General features: G+C 49.5%; 1 protein-coding gene across 2 annotated transcripts in view; it reads right to left on the minus strand.

Moving 5' to 3' along the window:
• Nucleotides 1-7,418: 7,418 nt before the first annotated feature.
• The window catches only part of LOXHD1 (lipoxygenase homology PLAT domains 1), a 151,443-nt gene continuing 137,195 nt past the window's right edge, over nucleotides 7,419-21,666 (minus strand). For both annotated transcript variants that reach the window (XM_072952095.1, XM_072952094.1), the window contains 4 exons: nucleotides 16,937-17,107; nucleotides 15,020-15,152; nucleotides 13,533-13,691; nucleotides 7,419-8,357 (listed from right to left, as the gene is read on the minus strand). In XM_072952095.1, the coding sequence (XP_072808196.1) occupies nucleotides 7,877-8,357; nucleotides 13,533-13,691; nucleotides 15,020-15,152; nucleotides 16,937-17,107 (944 nt within the window). In that variant the 3' untranslated portion in view covers nucleotides 7,419-7,876. The remainder of the gene's footprint in view (nucleotides 8,358-13,532; nucleotides 13,692-15,019; nucleotides 15,153-16,936; nucleotides 17,108-21,666) is intronic.

Raw genomic sequence — 21,666 nt, forward strand, 5'->3', positions numbered from 1 at the left:
TGTAAATGCTTAGATTCACTTTTGGTGGATTTTTTGTACTTTATTTATAACTAATAAAAATGAACTGCATTGCTAACTACACCTCACTCTTGTCGGGTGTTTTATTTCTATGCACACTCAGGAAGCAGTCTGAGAAAGCCACTCGCGGACCTGGATTCATCCAGGACACACAACCGTGCAGGTGTCCTCTATGTCCTTCACCTGTTTCCCTCTCCCTCCTCCTCCCCTCTTCATCTTCCCCACTCCTCCCGCTCCCACTTCTCTTCCTCCTCTTCCTCCTTCTTCTTATCTATCATTCTTTTTATCTCTTTATCTCTCAAAAAATCTATTCTTTGATTTGATGTTCTTTGTTGCCTTGAACCAACTGTCTAATTAACCTGTTTTCTAAACTTTCATTCATGGATCTTAAAGCAGAAAGTTCCTATGTTGGATCGATTTCTAATATAACCTCCTGTGAGGCTCCTCGGTGCCTCTGAAGCTCAGAAGGATTTCAGTTTTTGACAGTTTCCCTGGATTCTTATGAAGGAATACCTTCATAAGAGCCCAAATTCAAACACTCTTTGCAGCATCTAGGGTCTGTTCTCAGGATAGCGTGGGCCAGTGAACTGGAAGATGGCTTTCTTTCATAAACTGCAAACAGAACCCATATTAATGAGCTTTTTTTTTAAGTCATTAACTTTATTTTTCAGAGTAGTTTTCGGTTTACAGAAAATTGGGCAGGAAGTGCAGATAGTTCCCATATGTTCTCTCCCCACCATCCAGTTTCCTCTATAATTAACGTCTTGCCTTTGAGGTACATTTGCTCCCAGTGATGAGCCAATATTGCTATGTTATTAATAGCTGAAGTCCGTACTTCACATTAGGTTAATGAATGCTTAAATCCCTAGTTCTTGTTCAAGTGACGTGACCCAAAACGCAGTCTGTCATTTTCCATATAGTTCTGTCTGTGTCTCTGGCCCCAGGAACCAGAGTTCCCAAGTCCTTGCTCCACCGCTGGCCAGCCGTGTGGACAGGGGAGGGCACTCCCGTTCCTGATTTGCCAACTGTCAACACGTGGGTGGTAATGTAGGCTCCTTCCCGCCAGCATCCACACGTCTCCACTCTGGGCCCTGCCTCCCTCTGATCTTGGCCAACTTCATCTCTGTTGGGGAGTGGCCTTTTGGGGCTGGAGGAGTGGCTCTCTTTCCTTGGATTTTGTGCACCCCCCAACACAGTCTTCTTGATCTCTACCCCTCTGTCACCTCCTATCTCAGTGCCCAGGAGGACAGACTTCTCAGAAAGCACCCTGCTTTGTGCAGGCCCGTGATTCCTGGTCTCTGTAACCCCCAGGAGGTTACGGAGGACAGAGTCTGGCTGTGACTGTCAGGGCTCTCCAGGGAAACAGAACCTGTAGGATATATAATTGGATATTTATTTTAAGGAAGAATTGGCTCACAAGATTATGGCAGCTGAGCGGTTCCATGATCTGCCATCTGCAAGCTGGAGACCCAGGAAAGCCGACAGTATAATTCAGTCTGAGTCCAGAAGACCCGAGAACCAGGGAACTAACGGTGAAAACCCCAGTCCATCTGGCAGGAGGAGACTGATGCTCAAGCTGGCAGGCAGGGAGGGGGTACTTTCTTCCTTCCTCTGCTTTGGGTTCTCTTCAGACCCTCCAGGGATTGGATGAATTGGTTGCTGGAGAATAGGTTCTTGCCTCGCACAGGAAAGGATTCAAGAGCGAGGCATAGTGAAGTGAAAGCAAGTTTATTTAGAAAGATACACGCTCCATAGACAGAGTGCGGTCCGTCTCAGAAGGCGAGAGAGAGCAACCACGAGGTGCAGAGCTGGTAGTTTTTATGGGCTTGGTAATTTCATATGCTAATGAGTAGGAGGGTTATTCTATTTTGAAAAAGGGGTGGGGATTTCCAAGATTTGGGTCCCCCCCTACTTTTTGACCATTTAAGGTCAGCCTAGGAACTGTCATGGCATCTGTGGGTGCGCCATGAGGCTCAAGGTCTACTGGAAGTCGAATCCTCCGCCATCTTGGTTCTAACCAGTTTGTCCCGTCCTCAGTGGCTGTGTCATTCCTTCAATGGTTGTGCCCTACCCCTTTCCCTCCTGTCTCACACCCACACAGGCAAGGGCCAGCTACTTCACTGAGTCCACCAATTCAAATGCCCATCTCATCTGAAACACCCTCACAGACACACCCAGAAATTATGTTTCATCTGGGCGCCCTGTGGCCAGTCAAGGTGACACATACAGTTAAGCAGACCTCATCCTCCTCTCATTCCCAGGCTTCGTGGAAGTCTCCCAGCCATGCTTTTCTGCCTCCAGCCTCCCACCCCGAATGTGGCACTTGGCGTCTTGCCCTCCGCGTCTATCCCGCATCCTCCATTCCCGGGAAGCAGAGAACCAGAGCCTTCTCCTGCCAGGCACTGTCCTTCCCTACTCCCCTTTTGCCCTATTCACAGCCTCAGCCTGCACATATCCCCTCCTCTACCTGCCCTGCACCTCCCAGGTGGTGTTCTGTCTCGGAACCGCCCCCTGCTCCCCAACCTGCCTCAGCTGTGGTCCTTTCACCTTTAAACACCTCTGCCTTCCATCTAACATTTCATTTAAGGAAAACTCCTGTCCTTGGACTCCTTGTGGCACCTGTTAGCAGAGTGACTTTATGCAAGTTACTTAAACTTTCTGTGCCTCAGTTTCTCCATCTATAAAATGGGGATAATAATGGCACTGCCCCACAGGCGTGGAGTCAGCGAGCTCACCTGTGTACAGCGCCGTGTGGAGTACAGTGAGCATTCTGTAAATGTTAGTGATGAAGATAATGCTGATGATGGTTTATTTTTTTTAAACTCCTGCTTTGCATAGTCTTTCTCCTCTTGTTCTCTCCTCCCTCTCCTTTTCCTAGAGTCTCCCAGGCCCCATCCATGTCTGCTTTTCCCCTCTCGCCATCCCAGGCTGTGGTCAGCCACCGGCAGTTGGCTGGAGGCTGAGGTCTCAGAACCAAGACTCCAGGATTCGCTGCTTCATTGAACGTGCTTTCCACATTCAGCTGGGGATTCTAGAAGAAAAGGCACACTGAGGCCTCTAGGCTGGAAGCACAGAGCTCGTCTTCTCTCCAGTGTAGTAGTCACACTGCCTCCCTGACCATCCCAGTGACACTGCCCAAACTTCCCCTTTGAAATTTAGGGCTCAAGTGTTCTTCCCCCTCTTAAAAAGTCATTCACTCAGGCTTGGTGAGTTAAACCTCCTTTCCCATAGGCTCTGCTACTCCTTTTGTCCAAGGCTGAGGGCCCCCACTTTTCCCTGAAGCCCCCTCATCTCGCCCTCACTCGGGGGGCACTTGGGTGTCTGCAGTGGGCGATGCCTGGGGCCGCGCTCCGCCAAGGGGCTGGGAGTAATGGGGGTCCCTGTTCAGGACAGACACACAGCACTGTGGGGCACCCGTAGTACTTCTGAGCTCTTCCCGTTTGGAACCCGTATAATCAGAATTCAGAAGGGGTGTATCTGAACTGAGCTGAGTTTCCTTATATCAAAATCTTGGAAGAAAAAGATTCTTCAGCCAAAGTGCTGAGGAAATAAGATTGAAGGCTTTTGTGTAAGCTGCTTAAGAGCAGAAGTGTTTCTTAGACTTGAGTGCAACAGCGCCTGTGTAAATAGCTCATGAGTGTAACTGCGAATGTCTTTTCTTTTCTGTAGACCCCGGGGATTTTTACTTTTTTTGAAAATACCTTGTTAGTAGTTACTCACAGCATTACAATTAAGGTTCTCTCCAAACATTCTTTAACGCAGACTTGCCTCCAAAGCAGGTGAGGAAAGATGGTGCTGATATAAAAACTTGTCATTCAAGAAGCCATCCTTATAAAAAAGAGCTTTCTGACAGTGTGAGCCATCAGTGCCAAGGGCGGTTTGGGGAAGCAATGAGCGGGTCTGGTGAGGAAACCGAACAGAAACAGGGGTAGGGGGTGGGGGGTAGAAAGAGATCATTCTTTCCTTTATTCTCCCCCTGGAGCCCTAGTGAGGGGTTTTGTCTTGGTTGGGGGAGATGTGACATCCAGCACCACTGCCACGGCTGCCAGGCCCCAGCAGTGACCAGGGGCCGTGTCTGCAGGAGGGGCCTTTGGAAGAGAGGGGTTCAGGAAGCACCTTTCCAAGGGAAGGGGCTGGTTCACCTTCACCACGGCTGGTTGTTGAGTCTCAGCCTTGAAATTAGGATTGTTGTAATACAGAGCTTTGGGGGAACTTTGCGTGGAAGAATAACTTTGTTCTAGAGCCAGGCCTGAGGGCGAGGCAAGCCAGGGGTCCTGGGTGCAACGCTGAAGGAAGCCCCACTCTCCAATGCCAGTCCTGCCTTTGCATAAGCCTGAGGTTGAGGGCCTCCTGTAAGTCTGCACCCTGGGCTGCCTGCTTGCTTCTCCCAACCCCAGCTTTCCTTCCGGCCCTGCCTAGAGGGGGATTCCTGTGACAGCCTGCAAGGGGAGACAGAAGTCTGGAGGTAGAGCCCAGCCTGGGCGGGGGATGGGGTGAGATGCGGAGCGAGCCTTCCCTGGGGGCGTCGTCTCCAGGGTGTCCTGCATTCCTCCCTCAGGGGGGAGAGCAGGTGGGAGCAGGGGGCAGCAGGGACTCCCCCTCTCTCTGCTCTTCTCCCCAACACCCTGGTAAGGAGGTCTCCCCACTACCCTTGCCTGCAGCCTGGGTGGAGGAAAGAGGATGGAAGCACTCCAAGGGAAAGGCAGTGTTCAGCCCAAAGCAGCAGGGCTGTGGGGACGGGACCTGCCACATGTGGATTCTGCAAGACTCCCAGCCCCTCGCTCTTCCCCCCTCCACCGCCAAGCACATCTCCCCCCAACCTCCTCCGCAGAGTGTGAAGGGCGGCAGACAGCCTAGGACAAGCTCAGCTTTGCCCCGTGGGACCCTCGGTGAGTCAGAGACCTGCTCTGGTCCTCAGTTCCCGCCCCTACAGGGCAGGGAAGTTGGACCAGCCCGGGGCCTCAGAACGTGGTGGGAGGGAGGGGTGGATGGCAGCGAGGAGACTTGGAGCATCAGGACAGCCCCAGCAGAGGCACAGCAGAGGGGACAGTGTGTGTGGCATTGCTGGAGGGTAACACGCTGAACACGGAGCTGTGGGCAACCTGCCCAAGTCTCAGGAACATGGGGGACCAGGCGGGGTAGGAGGTGCCCTGTGGGAGAGAAGACACCCAGAAAGGATAACAGTTTTTATAGGGCTTTCAAAGCAGGAGTTTCACTCGCTCTTGATGAGTCCTTTGTGAGGAAAGCAGAGGAGGCAGGGCGGGTCAGGGATGGAACGAGAGTTGACTCAGGGGATGGGGTATGTCGCCAAGCCAGGCCTGCCCCATCCCAGTAAGAGCCAACCTGCACTGAGCACACCAGCAGCTGACCACCACAAGGGGCCTCTCCTGCCCCAATCTTGGCTGGACCAACAGGACAATAGACGTAGGGAGATCACGTAGCACTGGCCGGAGGGCGTGGCAGAAAAAAAATTGATTTTGACTTTGAGCTGACAGTCCTCCTAGGACAGAGGATGGAGAGCCTGAGCTGGGGCCATGGTCTGAGAGCAGGACATTCAGAAAGAGCTGAGGGTGGGCTGGGAAGTACCCCTTCCTTCCTTCCTTTTGGTTGCCTTTTGGCCCCAGGCCAGTGACTGAGGTTTCAGTGGGGCTATTTGGAGAGGGGGATGTGCCCACCGCAGTTGAGGACACAGTGCTCTGTCTTGTCCAGAGAACTTGTGGGGATGAGGGATGGGCTGGCCGGCCGCTGATGACAGAGAAGGGTGTCCGAATGCCCTGAGTTTGTCAGAGTAAAGGACACCAGAGGAGCTAGACAAGAAGACAGAGTGAGCGTGAAGGGCCTGAGATGGAACCAACACACACAAGCGCTTATGGGAGGAAGGCGCCTGTCCACAAAGAGGGACACAGACCACGATAGCATCCCCTACCGGAAGCTGCCCCCCTCACCTCTCCTCCCTCCCCGGAGAGGTGGGTAACGGGGTCAGCAAGCGGGGAAGCAGAAGGAAAATGCAGGGTGGAGACAAGAGGTGAGGCTGACCCTGCACTCACACACACACACACGCACTCACGCACACACACATGTATGTGTGCACACCCACACTCACACCCCCAATCTTCCCTCACGATGGTTCTCGCCCGTGCTAGGGCTGAGCTGGGGGGTGGGGTGGGAGGAGACTCAACTCTGAGTAGGACGCTTTGAACTTTGTATTGGAGCAGAACATTCAAATTACAGAACTGAGATGGTCTCTGTGACTTTAAAGTGACTACTGGACATTTTACTACGTAAGAGAGCCCAGAAGAGTTATGAGGCTGGCCTTAATTTTCATCCAGACACAGGGGAGGAACCAGCTCCAGAAAAGGATGCAAATAAATCTGCTTAAGGATTACATTTCCCCCACACCACCTCAACCACCTTGAGTCCTGCTTGTTCAACATGATGGACACAGCCCTTCGGTGCAGGTGCTGAGTTAACTGCATTTTAACTGGCTTAATCCTCATAATGACCTACGAGGTTGGTATTATCGTTCCTCCTATTTGAGAGATGAGGAGACTGAGGCCTGAGAGATGAGATAATGTGCCCAAGCGCTCTCAGCAGGGAAAAGGCAGAGCTGGGACTCAAGCCCACACAGGCTGCCTCTGCGCCTGCACTTTCTGCTGCAGCCTTTCTCCAATGGTTGGAGGCCACAAAGCTTCACTAAGTTTCCTGCCTGGGCCAGAGGCTCGTGGTGACACAGCAGCAGCTCTGGTACTGGGTGTCCTCTTACAGGAAGACTTCCGAGCTTGACGTAGCTTCCTGCTCAGTCGCGTCTCGCCCTCCGCAGGAAATTCAGACGTCAGGGGCTGAGTCCTGTAGCACTCTTGCTGTGATCATCCCTCAGGGAGTGTGCGTGTGCGTGTGCATATGTGTGTGTGTGTGTGTGTGTGTGTGTGTGTGCAGGCACATGAGAGTGTGGTTCTCCCGCTGCCTCTCCATCAGGGTCACATCCCTCTTGAGGGCAGAAATCATATCTTTATTTTGTTCTGATTCCTGTCAGCTCTCAGTCCACATTGCCCACGGTGAGCCACAGGTGACACTTGCAAAAACAACGCCAATCCCCTCCCCGCCTCCCAGCCTGCTGCAGCAGGGACCAGGCTGTTCCAGGCACCACCCCTCCAACCCCTCCCCTCCAACCTCCATCACCTGCTCAGGTCTCCAGGTCTTAACTGTGTCATCACTGGCTGGGGCAGCCAGCGGGCACTTGGCAATGCGCTCTTCGTACAGTGATGGAAAGAGCCATGTACCCTTCTCAGGCTCACAAGGCCCCCAGCTGAAACACTTCCTCCTGATGTTTTTCTCCATTTGCCACGGGATTCATTGAACTTGGGGGACAGGATGCATTTCTAAGTGAGCAGATGCCAAGATGAGTTCTTTGCAGGGTGTGGTTGGTAATAATTTAATTAGCCCAGCTTTTTTGGGAAAAAAGTGTTAATTAGTTTTTGCCTAAAATACATCATCTTGACGGTCTCTCCTTCCCCACTTCCACCCCCTGGGTGAAGCCCCAGTTTCCCATCCACACCCGGCAGCAAGTCTCAGCCCAGTTCACTGCTGCTATTCAAAGAGAAAATGCCCAAAGTTATTTTTGTGCAGCCTCGGACTGTGACACGTGTTGTTGGATTCCTGTCGATCCAGGAGACCCAGGAGTGGGCAGGACCCCACAAGCAGTCACCCACAGTGGCCTCTGAATGACCACGGAGTTCTGGGCCCCCATCCCAGCTCCAGGAGGCTTTCAGCAAAGGACTGCTGAAAGCCAATGTGGGGGGGGGGTGGCAGGTGTGGGCGGGACAAGTTGGCGGGAGGGGGGAGGGAGGGCCTCCGGCCCTCAGACGGAAGGGAAGAGGTCTCGCCAGGTGAGCCCGTCGCCCCGCTTCTTGTCCAGCCACCTGCCGCAGGTGAAGATGGTGGCCACGCCGGTGCTGGTGTTGGTGACCTCCACCTTCTCCACCAGCCAGCCCGAGCAGTGGCCGCTGCCGTCGTGCTCCAGCCGGACCTTGCGCAGCTCGCCCAGCTCCAGCGTCTCCACGAAGAAGCGGTCGGTGCTGCCCCGCTCGAACATGTTGCGCATTTTCTGCTTCAGCTCCCGCTTGCCCGTGTCGCCGTTGGCCCCGAAGATGGTCACGAAGACGTTGGCGTCGGTGCCCGCCCCTGGCTCGTAGCCCGTTGTCACGATGACCTCGTACTTGACCGGCACCAGGCTCTGGACCTTGCTGGCAAAGCTCTCGGTCGTCTTGGTGACCTCGAAAACCTTGAAGTACTTCCTCTTCCTCTTGAGGGGGATGAGGCAGTCACAGTTAAAGAAGTACCTGGGGGAATGGGTGACAAGGCTCACACCCTCCCCCAGGACCCCGTTATCCACCGTGATTCCTTCCCCGGTGACAGGATATTGGGGCGGGAAATGTCTGCATAAAATGTGAGGATGGGTCTCGCTCATCTGAAAATTCTTTTCTCCTTGATTCTTCTTTTATTTTCCCTCTCACACTCCATATCTGATCCACCAACAAATCCCATTGAGCCCATCTTTAAAATAGATCAGAATCAGGCCTCTTGAAAGAGGCAGGCACCATCTCACCATCCTCCCTGCTGCCCAGATGGTCCAAGTCACCACCATCTTCCACCTGCACCTGGGTAGTGTCAGCTTCCTAACTGGTCCCCTGCTTCTCGCTACCCACAGTGTATTCTCTGCCTAGCAGCCCAGCGACCCTACGGAGGTGTAAACCCGAGAATGTCATTCTTCTGCAGACAACCCTCCACTGGCTCCCCGGAATATATAAAAATCACCACCTTACAAAGGCCTTTAAGACCTGATATGACTTGACTCTCCTCCCAGCGTGTGCCTTTCTGACCTGTCGCCTTCCCTTTTCTAAGCTCACTCCACGTCAACCAGGCTGGTCCCCTTGCTCCTTCACAGGGACTGATGAGTATTTTTACCCAGTGGTGTCACCTCTGGAGGAGCTATGGGATCCAGAACAACAATCCCAGGCAAAGGGCACTGTAAAGTGTATGCTCCCAAATCTCTCGTACTTGGCTGAGTGGAACTATGAGTGTGTGTTTGTGCATGTGACACACACGCATGTGCTCATGGTCACACAATACAAAGGGGTAAGACCAAGTCCTCTACTGAAGAACCTACTGCAAGCAGAAGCAAGTCTAGGGCCAAAAGAAATGGTCTTGGACCAAAAACTTCCTTCTCTACCCTTGACCCTCAATGTTAGCTTCTGGTTCATGACAGTGAATCCAATAATTATCAACGAAGGAGTCAGAGGGCATGGGGGGAAATACTGCGTAAGTGTGTAGGGAGCCCCAGTCCTGCCACCTACCACCTATGTGACCTTGGACAAGTCCCATCCCCACCCTGACCTTGATTTTCCCGTTGGCAATGCGAGAGGTTTAGACTGAACAGCTGCTATGTTTTTTTCCCATCCAAATCGCTAATATTTTAACAGCTTTGGAAGGGAGCAATCCTGGCACTGGCTAATGACTTCAGAAATGTAGCTCTGAGAGGGTGTGACCAGGAGTGCAAAATCAATTTTTAGATGGAAATCCATAACAGCACAAAGAGCTTGGTTTTCTGTGTGCTCACTGATGCCTGGGCTCTGCCTTGCTTCTCATGAATGCCTGCTGCAGACTTTATCCTCCCATTTCACAGAAGGAAAAATTATGTCTTGGAGAAGAGAAGTCACTGCCCAAGGTGACACTGAGTCAGCACCCAGAGCCAGCCTGCCTGGCCACCTGAAGAGCTAGCCATTTAAAGACACTTCGCAGGAAATCCTTATTCTGTCTTGAAATCTCTCTTTCCCCAATTTATCACCTGGTAAATCTGGATTGTTGTTCCCTACTGCACTTAGAGGGAGATATGATTGCATTCTTTGCTTAAACACTCACTTAAAATGTATGCAAATGCCCTTAATATACATAATTCTACATCAGTGCCCGAATCATGTGATCACACGTATGTTTTTTCCAAACGCTTTCTTTTTCTTTTCCTTTTTTGCTTGGCTCTATCTCCTTTTTCTCCCTCCTTTCCCTTTCTGCATCCCGTCTTCACCTCAGATAACCCATGTAGCAGTTGCCGACGTATTTTGCCACATTTCCGTTCCTTTCACCCAACCCTGCACAGGTAGACCCGCACAGACACAGACACATGCGGGCAGCAGGCGTTCCCTTTGCAAAATGGCATAATATAATACGTGCTTTCCCATGTCTGGCTTTTCTCACTCAACAACACTTCCTGGGAACTGCTCCACGTCTTCTGGGACATATTTAACTCGTTGTTTTTAATGGCTGAAACACATTTCCCAGTGTAGCTTGTTTCCTAATCGACATAATTACAAGGTCACCAAAATGTGGAACCTCAGGATATTGTGGAGTCGAGGACATTGTGGAGTCAAGACTCCAGCTGTGGAAGAACATGGCAGGCTGCTCCCACTGGCCATGGTGGGTAGGGTCATGAGCAAGGATAAAGGCAATGCAGATGATAGCAAGCAAAACAATAAATATATTAAAAAACATATACCCACAGGGGACAACTCCTAGGAGCCACGTAGAAGGTGCCTTAGAATCATGCAGCCAAAGAATGGAAAAAGGGGAGTATTTACCTCCCCTGACCAGAAAAAAAAACATGTAGAATATGGTCAAACTTCTGTGAACAGAATGCCAGAGAGAACGGGGTCACCAGATACTCAACGTGGGAGTCTCTGACAGGTAGGGCTTTGGGACTTTGTACTTCTTTTTACACAAGGGAATTTTTACTTTCTTTTATGCACTTTTTTTGGCTTTATTTGAATTTTTAAAGTGATTATGTTTACATATGATAGGTGGTGGAATAAAGCAATGATTCTGTTTTTGGTTTGAAAACAAGAAACAAAGCCTCTCTGTGTGTCCTTCTACGGAAACCCCGAGGATCTGAGTGACAAAGAAGGACTGCTCAGAAACGTTGTAGCAGAGGAGTCAGGACTGGAAATGCTTGGAAGATGAAAATTTGAGATTGTCATGTTTATAAGAGATTGAGATGAAATTAATTTGTATTTCATGGAAATCCAAATATTATGGCCAACATGCTGGTTAGCAAGGAACATATGTGGTGCTAGGTAAGTGGTCTTTATATGGCAGAATGTAAATGTTCTAGAATGGCGACAGGTAAATAGCTACAATGCTGGGACCTGCCTGCAAGGTCCCCCCTCTGGATAGAGGTGATATTTCTGGGGGAGACAGGTTCTCATCCAGCAGAAACCACAGGCTTGAGACCAGCACAGGCAGGTAGACTGGAGTATGACTTCTGAGCCCCCGCCTCCACCCAGGCTGGAGCCCCTGCCATCCCTCCCAACTTCCCCAGACTAAGAGCATCCAGCTCCTCCCAGATGGGGAGAGTGAGGCACAGAGAGGTTCTGGGTTATCGCCCAAGACCACACGGCTGACTGGGTGACAGCTCTAGCCTGAGGGGGTCCAGACTCCCTGTACCCCGCTCCCTTTTGGAAGAGCCCTGCTCTGTACACATCCCTTTCTCCACTTCCAGCCCAAGCAACATGCTGACAACAGGCTACTCTCTTGAGAGTGTAGAAAAAGGTGCTTCACTGGGAGTGGCAGGTTCTTTCCGCCGGATGAGAGATCCTACCACTCAGCCCCGGGACTGCGGGGTGGGAAGGCCTTCACTCCCCTTCCTCCTGATGCTGGAAGGTGCTGGGTGGCACTGAGGTCTTTGGCTCCCTCTCTCTCTCAGCCAACATTGTGGGCTTAAAGCTAACTCCAGTGGTGGCTATTCTATTTTATTATTGTATGGTATTGTATTGTTTGTTTGGGGGGTGTTGCGGAGAAGCAGTGTCAGCAGCCTCGCCCTTGCAGTTGGGAGGCAGTAAGGGCTGCAGAAGGGGCTCTGACCTGTCCCCGGCCTGCTGGGTGAGCTGGCGATCTTCTGGGCCCCTGTCTCCCAGCTCCCAGGTCCTCAATCTGTCCTGCTTCTCATGGCCACGCCCAGTGACTTACAGGATGTATTGTACCCCAGATGGTTTTTCTCAAAAAAAGCAACAAATAACATTGCAGCCTGAGAGGTAAGTTGCTATGAACTGAATTGTATCCTCCCAAATTCATATATGAGGGCCCTAACCCCAAATGTGATGGTATTTGAAGACAGAGGCTTTGGGAGGTAATTAGGTTTCCATGAGGTCAGGAGGCTGGGAAGCCGTGATGGGATTAGCATCCTTATAAGAAGAGGAGGAGCCGCCAGAGCGCTCTCTCCATCTCCTCTCCCTGTCTCCTTCTCCTCCTCCCTCTGCCATTCGAGGACACAGCGAGCTAAGAAGAATAGCCTCATCAGAACTCAGCCCTGCTGGCACCTTGACCTCCGACTTCCAGCCTCCAGGACTGTAAGGAAAAAAGTCTGCTGTCTGAGCCACCCAGTAGGAGGTACTTGGTCATGGCAGCCTGAGCTGGCTAAGCCACAAGTTCAGGTGTCAGGACCCTTTCCTGCTCAGCTCCCAAAGGGAAAGCCTGGTCAGAGGCAGCCACTTCCTGAAAGCCTGCAGGTCGCAGGTCGTGTGTGGACAGACATTGCTCTGAGAAGCTCCAGTTCCCGAGGGCTGGATCTGCAGCTGGGGCCCACCTGGTCCAGCAGAGCAGCTGCTTCTGTCCAGCGCGCTTAGCTTATCGTAAAAAGCATTGCTGGGAGCAGGGCCAGCCTGGGAGGGGCAGGAAGAGGGGCCAGGAGGGAAGGGCAGTGGTTCTGGGGGGATCGCCCAGCTGCCTCTCACTCGCTCTTCGGGCCCACCCTCCCTGAGGCATGTGTTGCCCTCAACTCCCCCTCGCTCCTCTCGATTCATTCATCGCATCTTTCCTGCCTTCCAGAGCCTCAGGGCTCTTTCTGGCATCCAATGTGGTTACCAAGTGGTTTTAATTAGAAAAACTGCTGCCTGTGCGCTGTTACCCAGTTAACTAAGACCCCTAATCCTCCAGAAATGCCCGAGTCCCCAGAAACCTCTGGTGGCGGAAACACAAAGCTCCTTATCTGCGGTCCCCGGGCCGGCGCGCCATGGGATTCCTCCAGCTGGCTCGGGTCCCTGCTCTGCCACCCGCATGGCGGATGGCGGGCTTTCACTCTGACTGCAGAGCAGCCGGCTTCAGAGCTGTGTCTCTTTGTCATTATGCAGTGATAACGGGGAAGGGAAGGAAAGACTCAGCTGTCTGGCGCTGTCTGACCGGCTCGGCATTCTTCCAAAGATGCATTCCCAGATTAAAAGGCTGGGGCACCCAAGGTCATCTGGTCCAGTCCCCTGCCTCTGGGCTAAGCCTCTGGTTCAGAAAGCTCGAGAGCTAGCACAGCTGCCTCCTCTCTTCCTTCCCTTCTTCATAGGCCTCCCAAGTGGGGTGACCTCAGCCTGGACGGGGACACCTCCCCGCACCCTGCCATCTTTTGCATCGGGCCTCAGGTCCTTCCCAGGGAGGGCGTGGCACCTGCTGGGGGAGAGGGCGGGAGGCCAGGGACTTACACGTTGCCATACTCCATCTCGGTGATGGTGATGGTCTTGACGTGCCAGACCAGCTCTCTCTTGGGGATGAACCGGTCCTCCCTGGCGAGGTGGCCCACGCAGAGGGAGGCAATGTCCCCCAAGTAGACGCTATCAAACTCAAATGTGTCTGTGGTCCCCCTGCAGGACACAAAGGTACGGCCAGTGAGAGCTACCCATGTCCACTGTAGGAGTAAGCATTTATTGAGTGCCTGCTGTATTCTAAGCACTGGTCTGAGGACTAGAGATAGAACGACAAGCAAGATCTGATGTCAGGCCTCCTTCGCTTGAGGGGTTCGGCCTCGTTTTGGAACAAGATATTTACAACCATTAAAAAGCCCTGCTGGCTGCCTGGTAATGCGGGATGGTGTTGGAGGAGGGTGAGGCCCTGGGCTCTGGGCCATGGACTGGGGAGGGTGGTGAGATTCAGAGAGCAGAGTGAGGGGGAAGGGAAGCATCCTTTGACATGGACCTGACCTGGCAAAGTTACGGGACAGGGATAGTGGAGTTGGAGGTGCAGACATTTCTGGGGGGAGCTGGCTTGGCTGGAGTTGGGGTTCAGTGAGGCAAACAGCAATGGAAAAGAAGTGGGTGGGGCAGCCTGCGGTGGTGCATCAGCTCAGACCATCCTCACACAGAGGGATTTTGAATAGAAGGTGCAGTGGGGTTATGGGAAGGGGAGATGTGACATAAGCAGTTCTGCAGGGAGCAGGGAGATGAAGTGTGCATCTGAGTGGTTCCAAGGCAGCCCTGCTGTGCAGGAGGTGATTTCCAGGGCGTGGCAGGCAGGCGGGAGTGCTGACCCGAGGCAACTACACTAGACTCAAGTTTGATTTTCCTATAAAGCATCTTAGTGATCCTTCCCTCCCTTCCTCCTTCTAAACAGAACCTAATTCTATGCTGTCTTTCGAATTCTTTAGGGTGAATGTCTTCCTTTTCCATTAGACCGTGAGCTCCTCGTCTGCTCGGATGCAGGATAACATCTATGTGACTCTGGGTCCTGCCGACAGTAGGCTTGCTTTAGTTAATTAATTAGTTAATTAATTGGCTTTTGTTGTAGTTTTCCATTGACTTTTTAAAAAGTGAAATACATTTGACATATATCATTGTGTAAGCTTAAGGTGCACAACACGTTCATTTGAAACTTATGCTTTGTACTATGATTGCCATTGTAGCCATAATTAGCACTTTTGTCATTTTACATAATTATCCTTCCTGTCTAGAGGAATAATTAGGTTCCATTCTCTTAGAGGGGGCTCTCTTTAAATGACAGTCCCCTCCCTTCCGTTTTCTAAATCTCCTGTTTCATCCCTAGGAGCTCGTGTGGGCTGGCACACAGCAGGCACTTAAGCCCTTGCTGGTTGGGCCCATTTGTATGTTTATGGCCCCCACTAAAACGTTGCTTCTTGGGGTCCCTCTCTTACCCACCCCACCCGTCACCATTCCTCGACAGGCACCCATCTTCCTACTTCCTAAAAGCCCGCTGCCTAGACGAATTTTCCACGAGAAACTCTTTGGATCGGTTCTTCCTGCCCTCCAGGATGAGCCAGACGTTCTCCCTGGTTTCGCCTCCGTTGCCGGTTTCTATGGCGATCTCGTAGGCTGCGTGGAGAAGCGGGGAGAGGGTCAGCGGGGGGTGGGGGGGGACGTGCCCAGCCCCGGGGCGGGAGCAGACTGGCCACGCCCTCCAGGCCCGGCCACGCCCTCCAGGTCCTGCCCCTGGTCTCAGACCGCAGCCTGAGGGGTGGAGGGGCGGGGAGCGGGTTAAAATCACTACCGTCCAGGCACTATAAATAGAGCCTGCCTTAATCTGGGGGGCTAGAGTGATGTCCCCATTTTATTTATAGAAGCAACCTCTTTGCCTGGCGAACATGGGAGCTGCTGGGAGTGAGGCACCAACCGCCACTGCCTCCTGAAATGTTCTGTTTGACGCCATGGGGACTGCCAAAGGATAGAAGCTTCAAGAACATAAATATACAGTGGAATTTTTAAAAACAGAGCTGTCTGGTCGAGCAGGGAGCCCTCATCCCTGGGGAGCTGACCATCAGGCTGGACTGTATTTGGGCTGGATGTGTTGCTGATAAGGCTGACTGAGCAGCCCTCAGACGCTTCTAGTAGGGTGTTTGGGGGAGAAGGAGGAGGCTGTAGAGAGGGAGGAACTGAGGGAGGAATTGGTCCTGATGAAGGGTGTCCCACGGAAAGAGCTTTTTGTCCAGGTGTGTTAGTGTGTGAATGCATGTGTGTGCGTGTGTGCGTGCATGGGGGTGCGCGTGCACGTGTGTGCGCAGGTATATGCTCCCATACCAGTGCTCATTACCTCGCGGAGTAGCCAAGTCCATCGCTGGCATGGCGGAAAAGGCTGAGTGGCTTTCCACCAAAGATCCACGTTTCCCTTCCATGGCACAGGGCATGGCAGGGAAGGGCGGTCCAGCCTGGTACTACATTTCCCAGGAGCCCTTGCATCTAGGTGGAGCCACATGACTAACAGAATGTGAGTTAAGCTGTCAAGAAGGGAGGGGAGTGCCTTCTCCATGCTCTCTTTTCCTCTGCAAGAAATGTGGGAGCCACGTGTTGAAGATGGCAGCCACAGATGAGAACAGCTTCGGCCCCTGAACCACAGCACAAAAGGCCTCCTGACAAACACCCACACTGGACTGGTTGTTACATGAGTGAGAAACAAATTTTGTTGTGTTTAGCTATTGAGGTTTGGGGGTTTACGTCTTACTGCAGCTAGTATTAGCTTAATAACTAAGGTTGGGAAAGCCTTCCTTTACAACGGGCTCTGCTTTTAACAAGCCTTCCTCAAAATTGTTGGACTCAGATACTGGTATCTGTTTTAAATAAACACTTCCCTGGTCCTTGACAGCCATCCACCTTAGGGATCAATTACTCTCTCCCTTTAAATATCCCCTGAGGAAGGAACCAGAGAGAAAGTGGTTCATGGAGATGCTGGCTCCTCTTGCACATTCTGTTTCCAGAAAGGCTGAATTTGGCAGCGGTTGCCATAGACATCAACTGGGAGATTGCATGGCAAAATAAACCAGAGAGAGCGTCACATCAGACTGCCCATTGCAGCCCTCAGGGCAGGGAGAGCTTGTCCCCTGTGGGTTTCCTGCTACCTAATTAGTCCCTATGATTTGGGGCCAGGAGCTGGCGCCAGTATCTTGACTGTTCCAGCTTCACAAAGCAACATTTAGGGTGTATCCTTATGCACCTCTCCAATATTATGTTTTTCATTGGGCATCCGATTCCCCTCTGGCTATGAGTTCCTTCTGTAGCTTTTCCAACATCCTTCCCCACCTCCCGCCTGAGCTAACTCTCATTTAACTCTAAATAGTTTCAGCCCAGACTGACTCTAAGCTGAGCCCACTGGTCTCCGCACGTACTGGTCTCCTCCAGCTCATCGCGGATTTCATTGTTGGCACAGGCAAAGTCGCGGACCGTCTGCCTGTCGCCCTCACTCTTGGAGAGCCAGCAGTCGCACTGGAAACGGAAGGTCTCGTCGCGGGAGTTGTCCTTCACGTCCACATAGCTCAGGTGCCAGCCAGGAAATATCCCTGCGGGAGAGAGACCACGCGGACTGACAGCTGAATGGGTTCTCCCTTGGCTTTCAGACTTCTGCTCCACGCCACCCACTGGCTGTGTGGCCCTGGACAAGTTCTCTGTCCTCTCTGGGCCTTTGTCTTGTTGATGAAATGAGGGGTTGAATTAGATGAATTCTCAGATACCTCCAGCCCAGAGGATATAATTCTCTTTGCCATAACTTGGGCTCATGAACCCGTAGAGGATTTGTGTATGTTCTCTAATATGCATATATCCATCCATAAAAATATCCACAAGGCGACCTCACTCGGTTGTATGTACATGCTCTTCTCTCGCATCTGCCCCCTTGTGCCACTTGGAGCTGTGGGGACAGTCCTATTGTCCCCACCCAAAAGCCATTCTCTAGGATGAGACACTGCCCAAAGCAACAAATCTAGATCTTATCATTGGTCTCAAGAGTTATAAGCACAAAGAAACACACAAAGATGGACACATATGCAGCCTCCCAGACTGTAGGGAGTGGATATTAAGGCTCATGAACAGAGCACACACATGGGCGGTCTTGGTGTAGCTTCACTTCCGGTTTAGAAAGTACTTCATATGTTTTAAAACATAGATCTTTACTGAAAATAAAAACCCGTGAGTCCCAAAATCATTAAGTTAAATTTTAACTCAACAGTTCTGTTGAGTTAAAAGTGGTGTATTATTTTATCAACAAACTTCTTTTGCATGTATATTCTAAGTTTTATTTAAATTCAAAATGTAAAAAACAAATGGTTAATAATAAATGTAAATAACAGACTCAGAAGCAAGCTGTCTGGATTAACACCCAGAGCTGCCACACACATGCTGTATGACCTTGGGCAAGTCACTTAGCCCCCTTGTGCCTCATCTTTCCAGAGTTACATAGAATATAAGTTCCAAAAGTTTAAGAGGTGATGGAAAATATTTGACCAGCAAGAGTTTGGATATTTGTTGAAGTGAATAAATAAGGGCATTAAATTGTTCAAGTGTTTTGATTCTATTAGATACATTTAAATGCTGGAAAGGCTGTGGAGAAAAGGGAACCCTCCTACACTGCTGAGGGGAATGCATTTTGGTGCAGCCACTGTGGAAAACAGTATAGAGATTCCTCAAAAGACTAGGAATAGACTTACCATATGACCCAGTAATCTCACTCCTGGGCATATATCCATAAGGAACCCTACTTCAAAAAGACACCTACACCCCAATGTTCATGGCAGCAGTATTTACAATAGCCAAAACATGGAGACAGCCTAAATGTCCATCAACAGTGACTGGATTAAAAAGTTGTGGTATATTTCTACAATGGAATACTATTCAGCCACAAAAATGACAACATAACACCATTTGCAGCAACATGGATGCCCCTGGAGAATGTCATTCTAAATGAAGTAAGACAGAAAGAGAAAGAAAAATACCATATGAGATCACTCGTATGTGGAATCTAAAACAACAACAACAAAAAGAACATAAATACAAAACAGAAACAGACTCATAGACATAGAATACAAACTTGTGGTTGCCAATGGGGAAGGGGGTGGGAAGGGACAGACTTGGGGTTCAAACTTTGTAGATACTGACAGGCATATGCAGAATAGATAAACAAGATTATACTGTATAGCACAGGGAAATATATACAAGATCTTGTGGTAGCTCACAGCAAAAAAAAATGTGACAATGAATATATGTATGTTCATGTATAACTGAAAATTTGTGCTCTACATTGGAATTTGACACAACATTGTAAAATGACTATGACTCAATAAGAAATGTTTAAAAAGTGTTTAATTTAAAATGTCAATACTTGTGACAGACTTTAAAAGAACTCAATATTTTTATTTGTCTGCATTAGGGCCAGTTTCACCTGTAAGTTTGTAAACTGGCTGCTTTCTGAGACAGTTCCTAATAGCATCATATGCTGATTAAATTGCTGAAAAAGCCTTGATGTATTCAGTCTAAGGTAAGACCTGCTGAGGCAGGCTTTGACAGAGGAACAGAGGAAGGAAGAGGCAAGTGAAGAGGGAGGCAGAGAAAGAGAAGACAAATTCCAGGCATAATTAGTCTTTAAAGCTTCCCAGGCGATTCCAATGTATAGCCAAGGCTGAGAACTTGAGCCTGCATCGCAATTACCTGGAGGGCTCTTTAAAACACAGATTGCTGGGACCCTCCCCAAGAGATTCTGATTCAGTAGGTTTTTAGTGGGGCCCAAGAATTTCCATCTCTAACCAGTTCCCAGGTGATGCTGGTGCTGCTGTCCCAGAGCCACACCTTGGCAACTACTGCTTAATGTATCAGGAACAGAGTCATCTCTTCTGACTTCAGGATGATGGCCTTTCATCCTGTCATCACAGCAGAGCAATAATGATCAATGGGGATCAATGAGAATTGGAGTGTGTGAATGTGTGCCTGAGTGTTAGTGGAGGGGGATGACATTAACTGGAGAGATGGGTCATCGTGAGATCATTTCTATTGCTGGAATGCGCTATTCACCCTGCTCTACATCCTAGGCAGGTTTCACTCCTGAATTATACTTCCTGGGCTCCAGGCAGGGTGGTGACAGAGGAAAGCAGGGAGCTGAGGGGAAGGGTGGACTCTGTGCTGGCTTTAACTTTATCCACAAGCGATTCAGTGCCCCAGTGCAGGGGGTGAAGACAACCAGAGAAGGGGCCTGCGTGGCTCAGATCACCCTGCTGCTTGATGGCAGGTTGCTCCTTCCCTCTGTGTTCCGTCCCCCTTTCCCATGTTCTCTGAAGGCACAGCATTGTCTCACTCAATCTTCAATTCTCTTTGCAAGTTAGATTCTGCCAAGAAACCTATTCCATGGCAAACAGCAGTCTACCCCCAACCACTTTGAGACTAAAGCAGCTTCATCCTCAGCTTCATGCTCACTGCTCATTTAGTTGCCTTGTTTTGGAAATGTTGGAAGTGATTAACAGGGGTTCTACCATGACTTTCTCCACTAAGCACCTATGAAACAAGGAAACAGGCCATTCTGGGCAGGCTGATGGCATGTGGCTGGTTTTTTAAGGTGAAGACAACAGAGAAGTAGACAGACCCACAGTTACAGCATGGCTAGCTGTGCGGCCAGCACCCGCTGGATGGTCTCCACCACAAACCAATAGGGAACCATTTGAATCTCCCACTGTTAGAGAATCCATCTCTTTACAAAATCTGTTGTAATTTGTTCAGTATTGTAAAAGCTATCTCGGTAACTGGAATTAAAGGGAAGAGCTAATCATTTATCATGATTTTCTTCTGAGCTATATTCCATAGTAATTAAATAGCCTGAGGGACAATTTTTTAACAAAAGAATTCTAGCTATTAAGTGGCTAAGAAATAAGAGTTACAGAATTATTTGTAACCCTAATTGATCATCATCGGGTGAAGCTATTAGATGAAGAGTGATGGGGGTACTTTACAATGGAGAAATCAAGAAGACAGCCCCTGGATCCACCATTTAATGTGAATGTCAGTAAGCGTGATACGGCTGTGATGTAATATGAAGTACACAGATCCCATTTTAAAGTAGGCCTGATACCGTCTATAAAGTAGTCTTGCCAAAGAAACTTGAGCCTGAATCTAATCAAGCCTTTAGAACTGACTTCCAGATTGCAGGAAATATGGGGAATAAGGAAGCAATGATGCTACAAAGAAGCAAACAGATCCAGAGTGTGGAAATTTTATATATCACTGGACCCAGTTCCTTCCACAAGTCAATGGCATGAAAAAAAATAAAGGGATTAAGTACTGCTCTGCCTTGAAGGAGACTAAAGAAGCATAACAGCTAAATATAGTATGTGGACCTTGTTTGCATCCTGATTCAAATAAAACCAAAAGTACAAGACATTCTTAATGTCTTATTAAGGAAATTTGCAGATGGAATGAAAATTGGATGGCATAAATAAATCTTTGTTAAGTGAGATAACGGCATTGAGATGTCACAAGAAAATATCCACTTTTAAAAGAGAAATATACCTTACATTTAGGTGAAATGACACGAGGTTTAGGATTTTATTTTATATCTTTCAACAACCAAAAAGAAACTAGGAAAGGAAAAAAAGGTTAAAAGGGTAAATAAAGCAGGTAAGACAAATTGTAATTATTGAATCTATGTGACAGGTATGTGGAAGTTTATTAAACTAGTCCCTTTATTTTTGTGCATGTTTAAATTTTTCATGAAAAAGAACTATTGGATAAACAAAAAAAAAAGACAGAAAGGTAGATTTAAGGAAAGAGAAGATTGCTATGCTATTGTTAATTAAACATTTGTAACCTCTCAATACAGCATTTGTTCAAGCATCCACAACTTTTTTGTGGAATACTCTCAAACAAAATATATTTGTCCTTATGAATTTCTGTGCAAGGGAAGCATAGTGCAGGCTGAATATTTTAAAACTAAATATTTTAAAATGTGTCATGAAGAGAAGTTAAGAATACGTTTAACTGTCTTAAATTATATTAACATTTAAAGTTTCATCTCTGGAGAAGAAGTTACTATAAAGAGGAAGTTAGACACAGAACTTTGTTCCTCTCCTGACCTTAGCATCCC

The sequence above is a fragment of the Vicugna pacos genome, chromosome 30 (assembly GCF_048564905.1).
Source record: "Vicugna pacos chromosome 30, VicPac4, whole genome shotgun sequence".
Classification (NCBI taxonomy): domain Eukaryota; kingdom Metazoa; phylum Chordata; class Mammalia; order Artiodactyla; family Camelidae; genus Vicugna; species Vicugna pacos.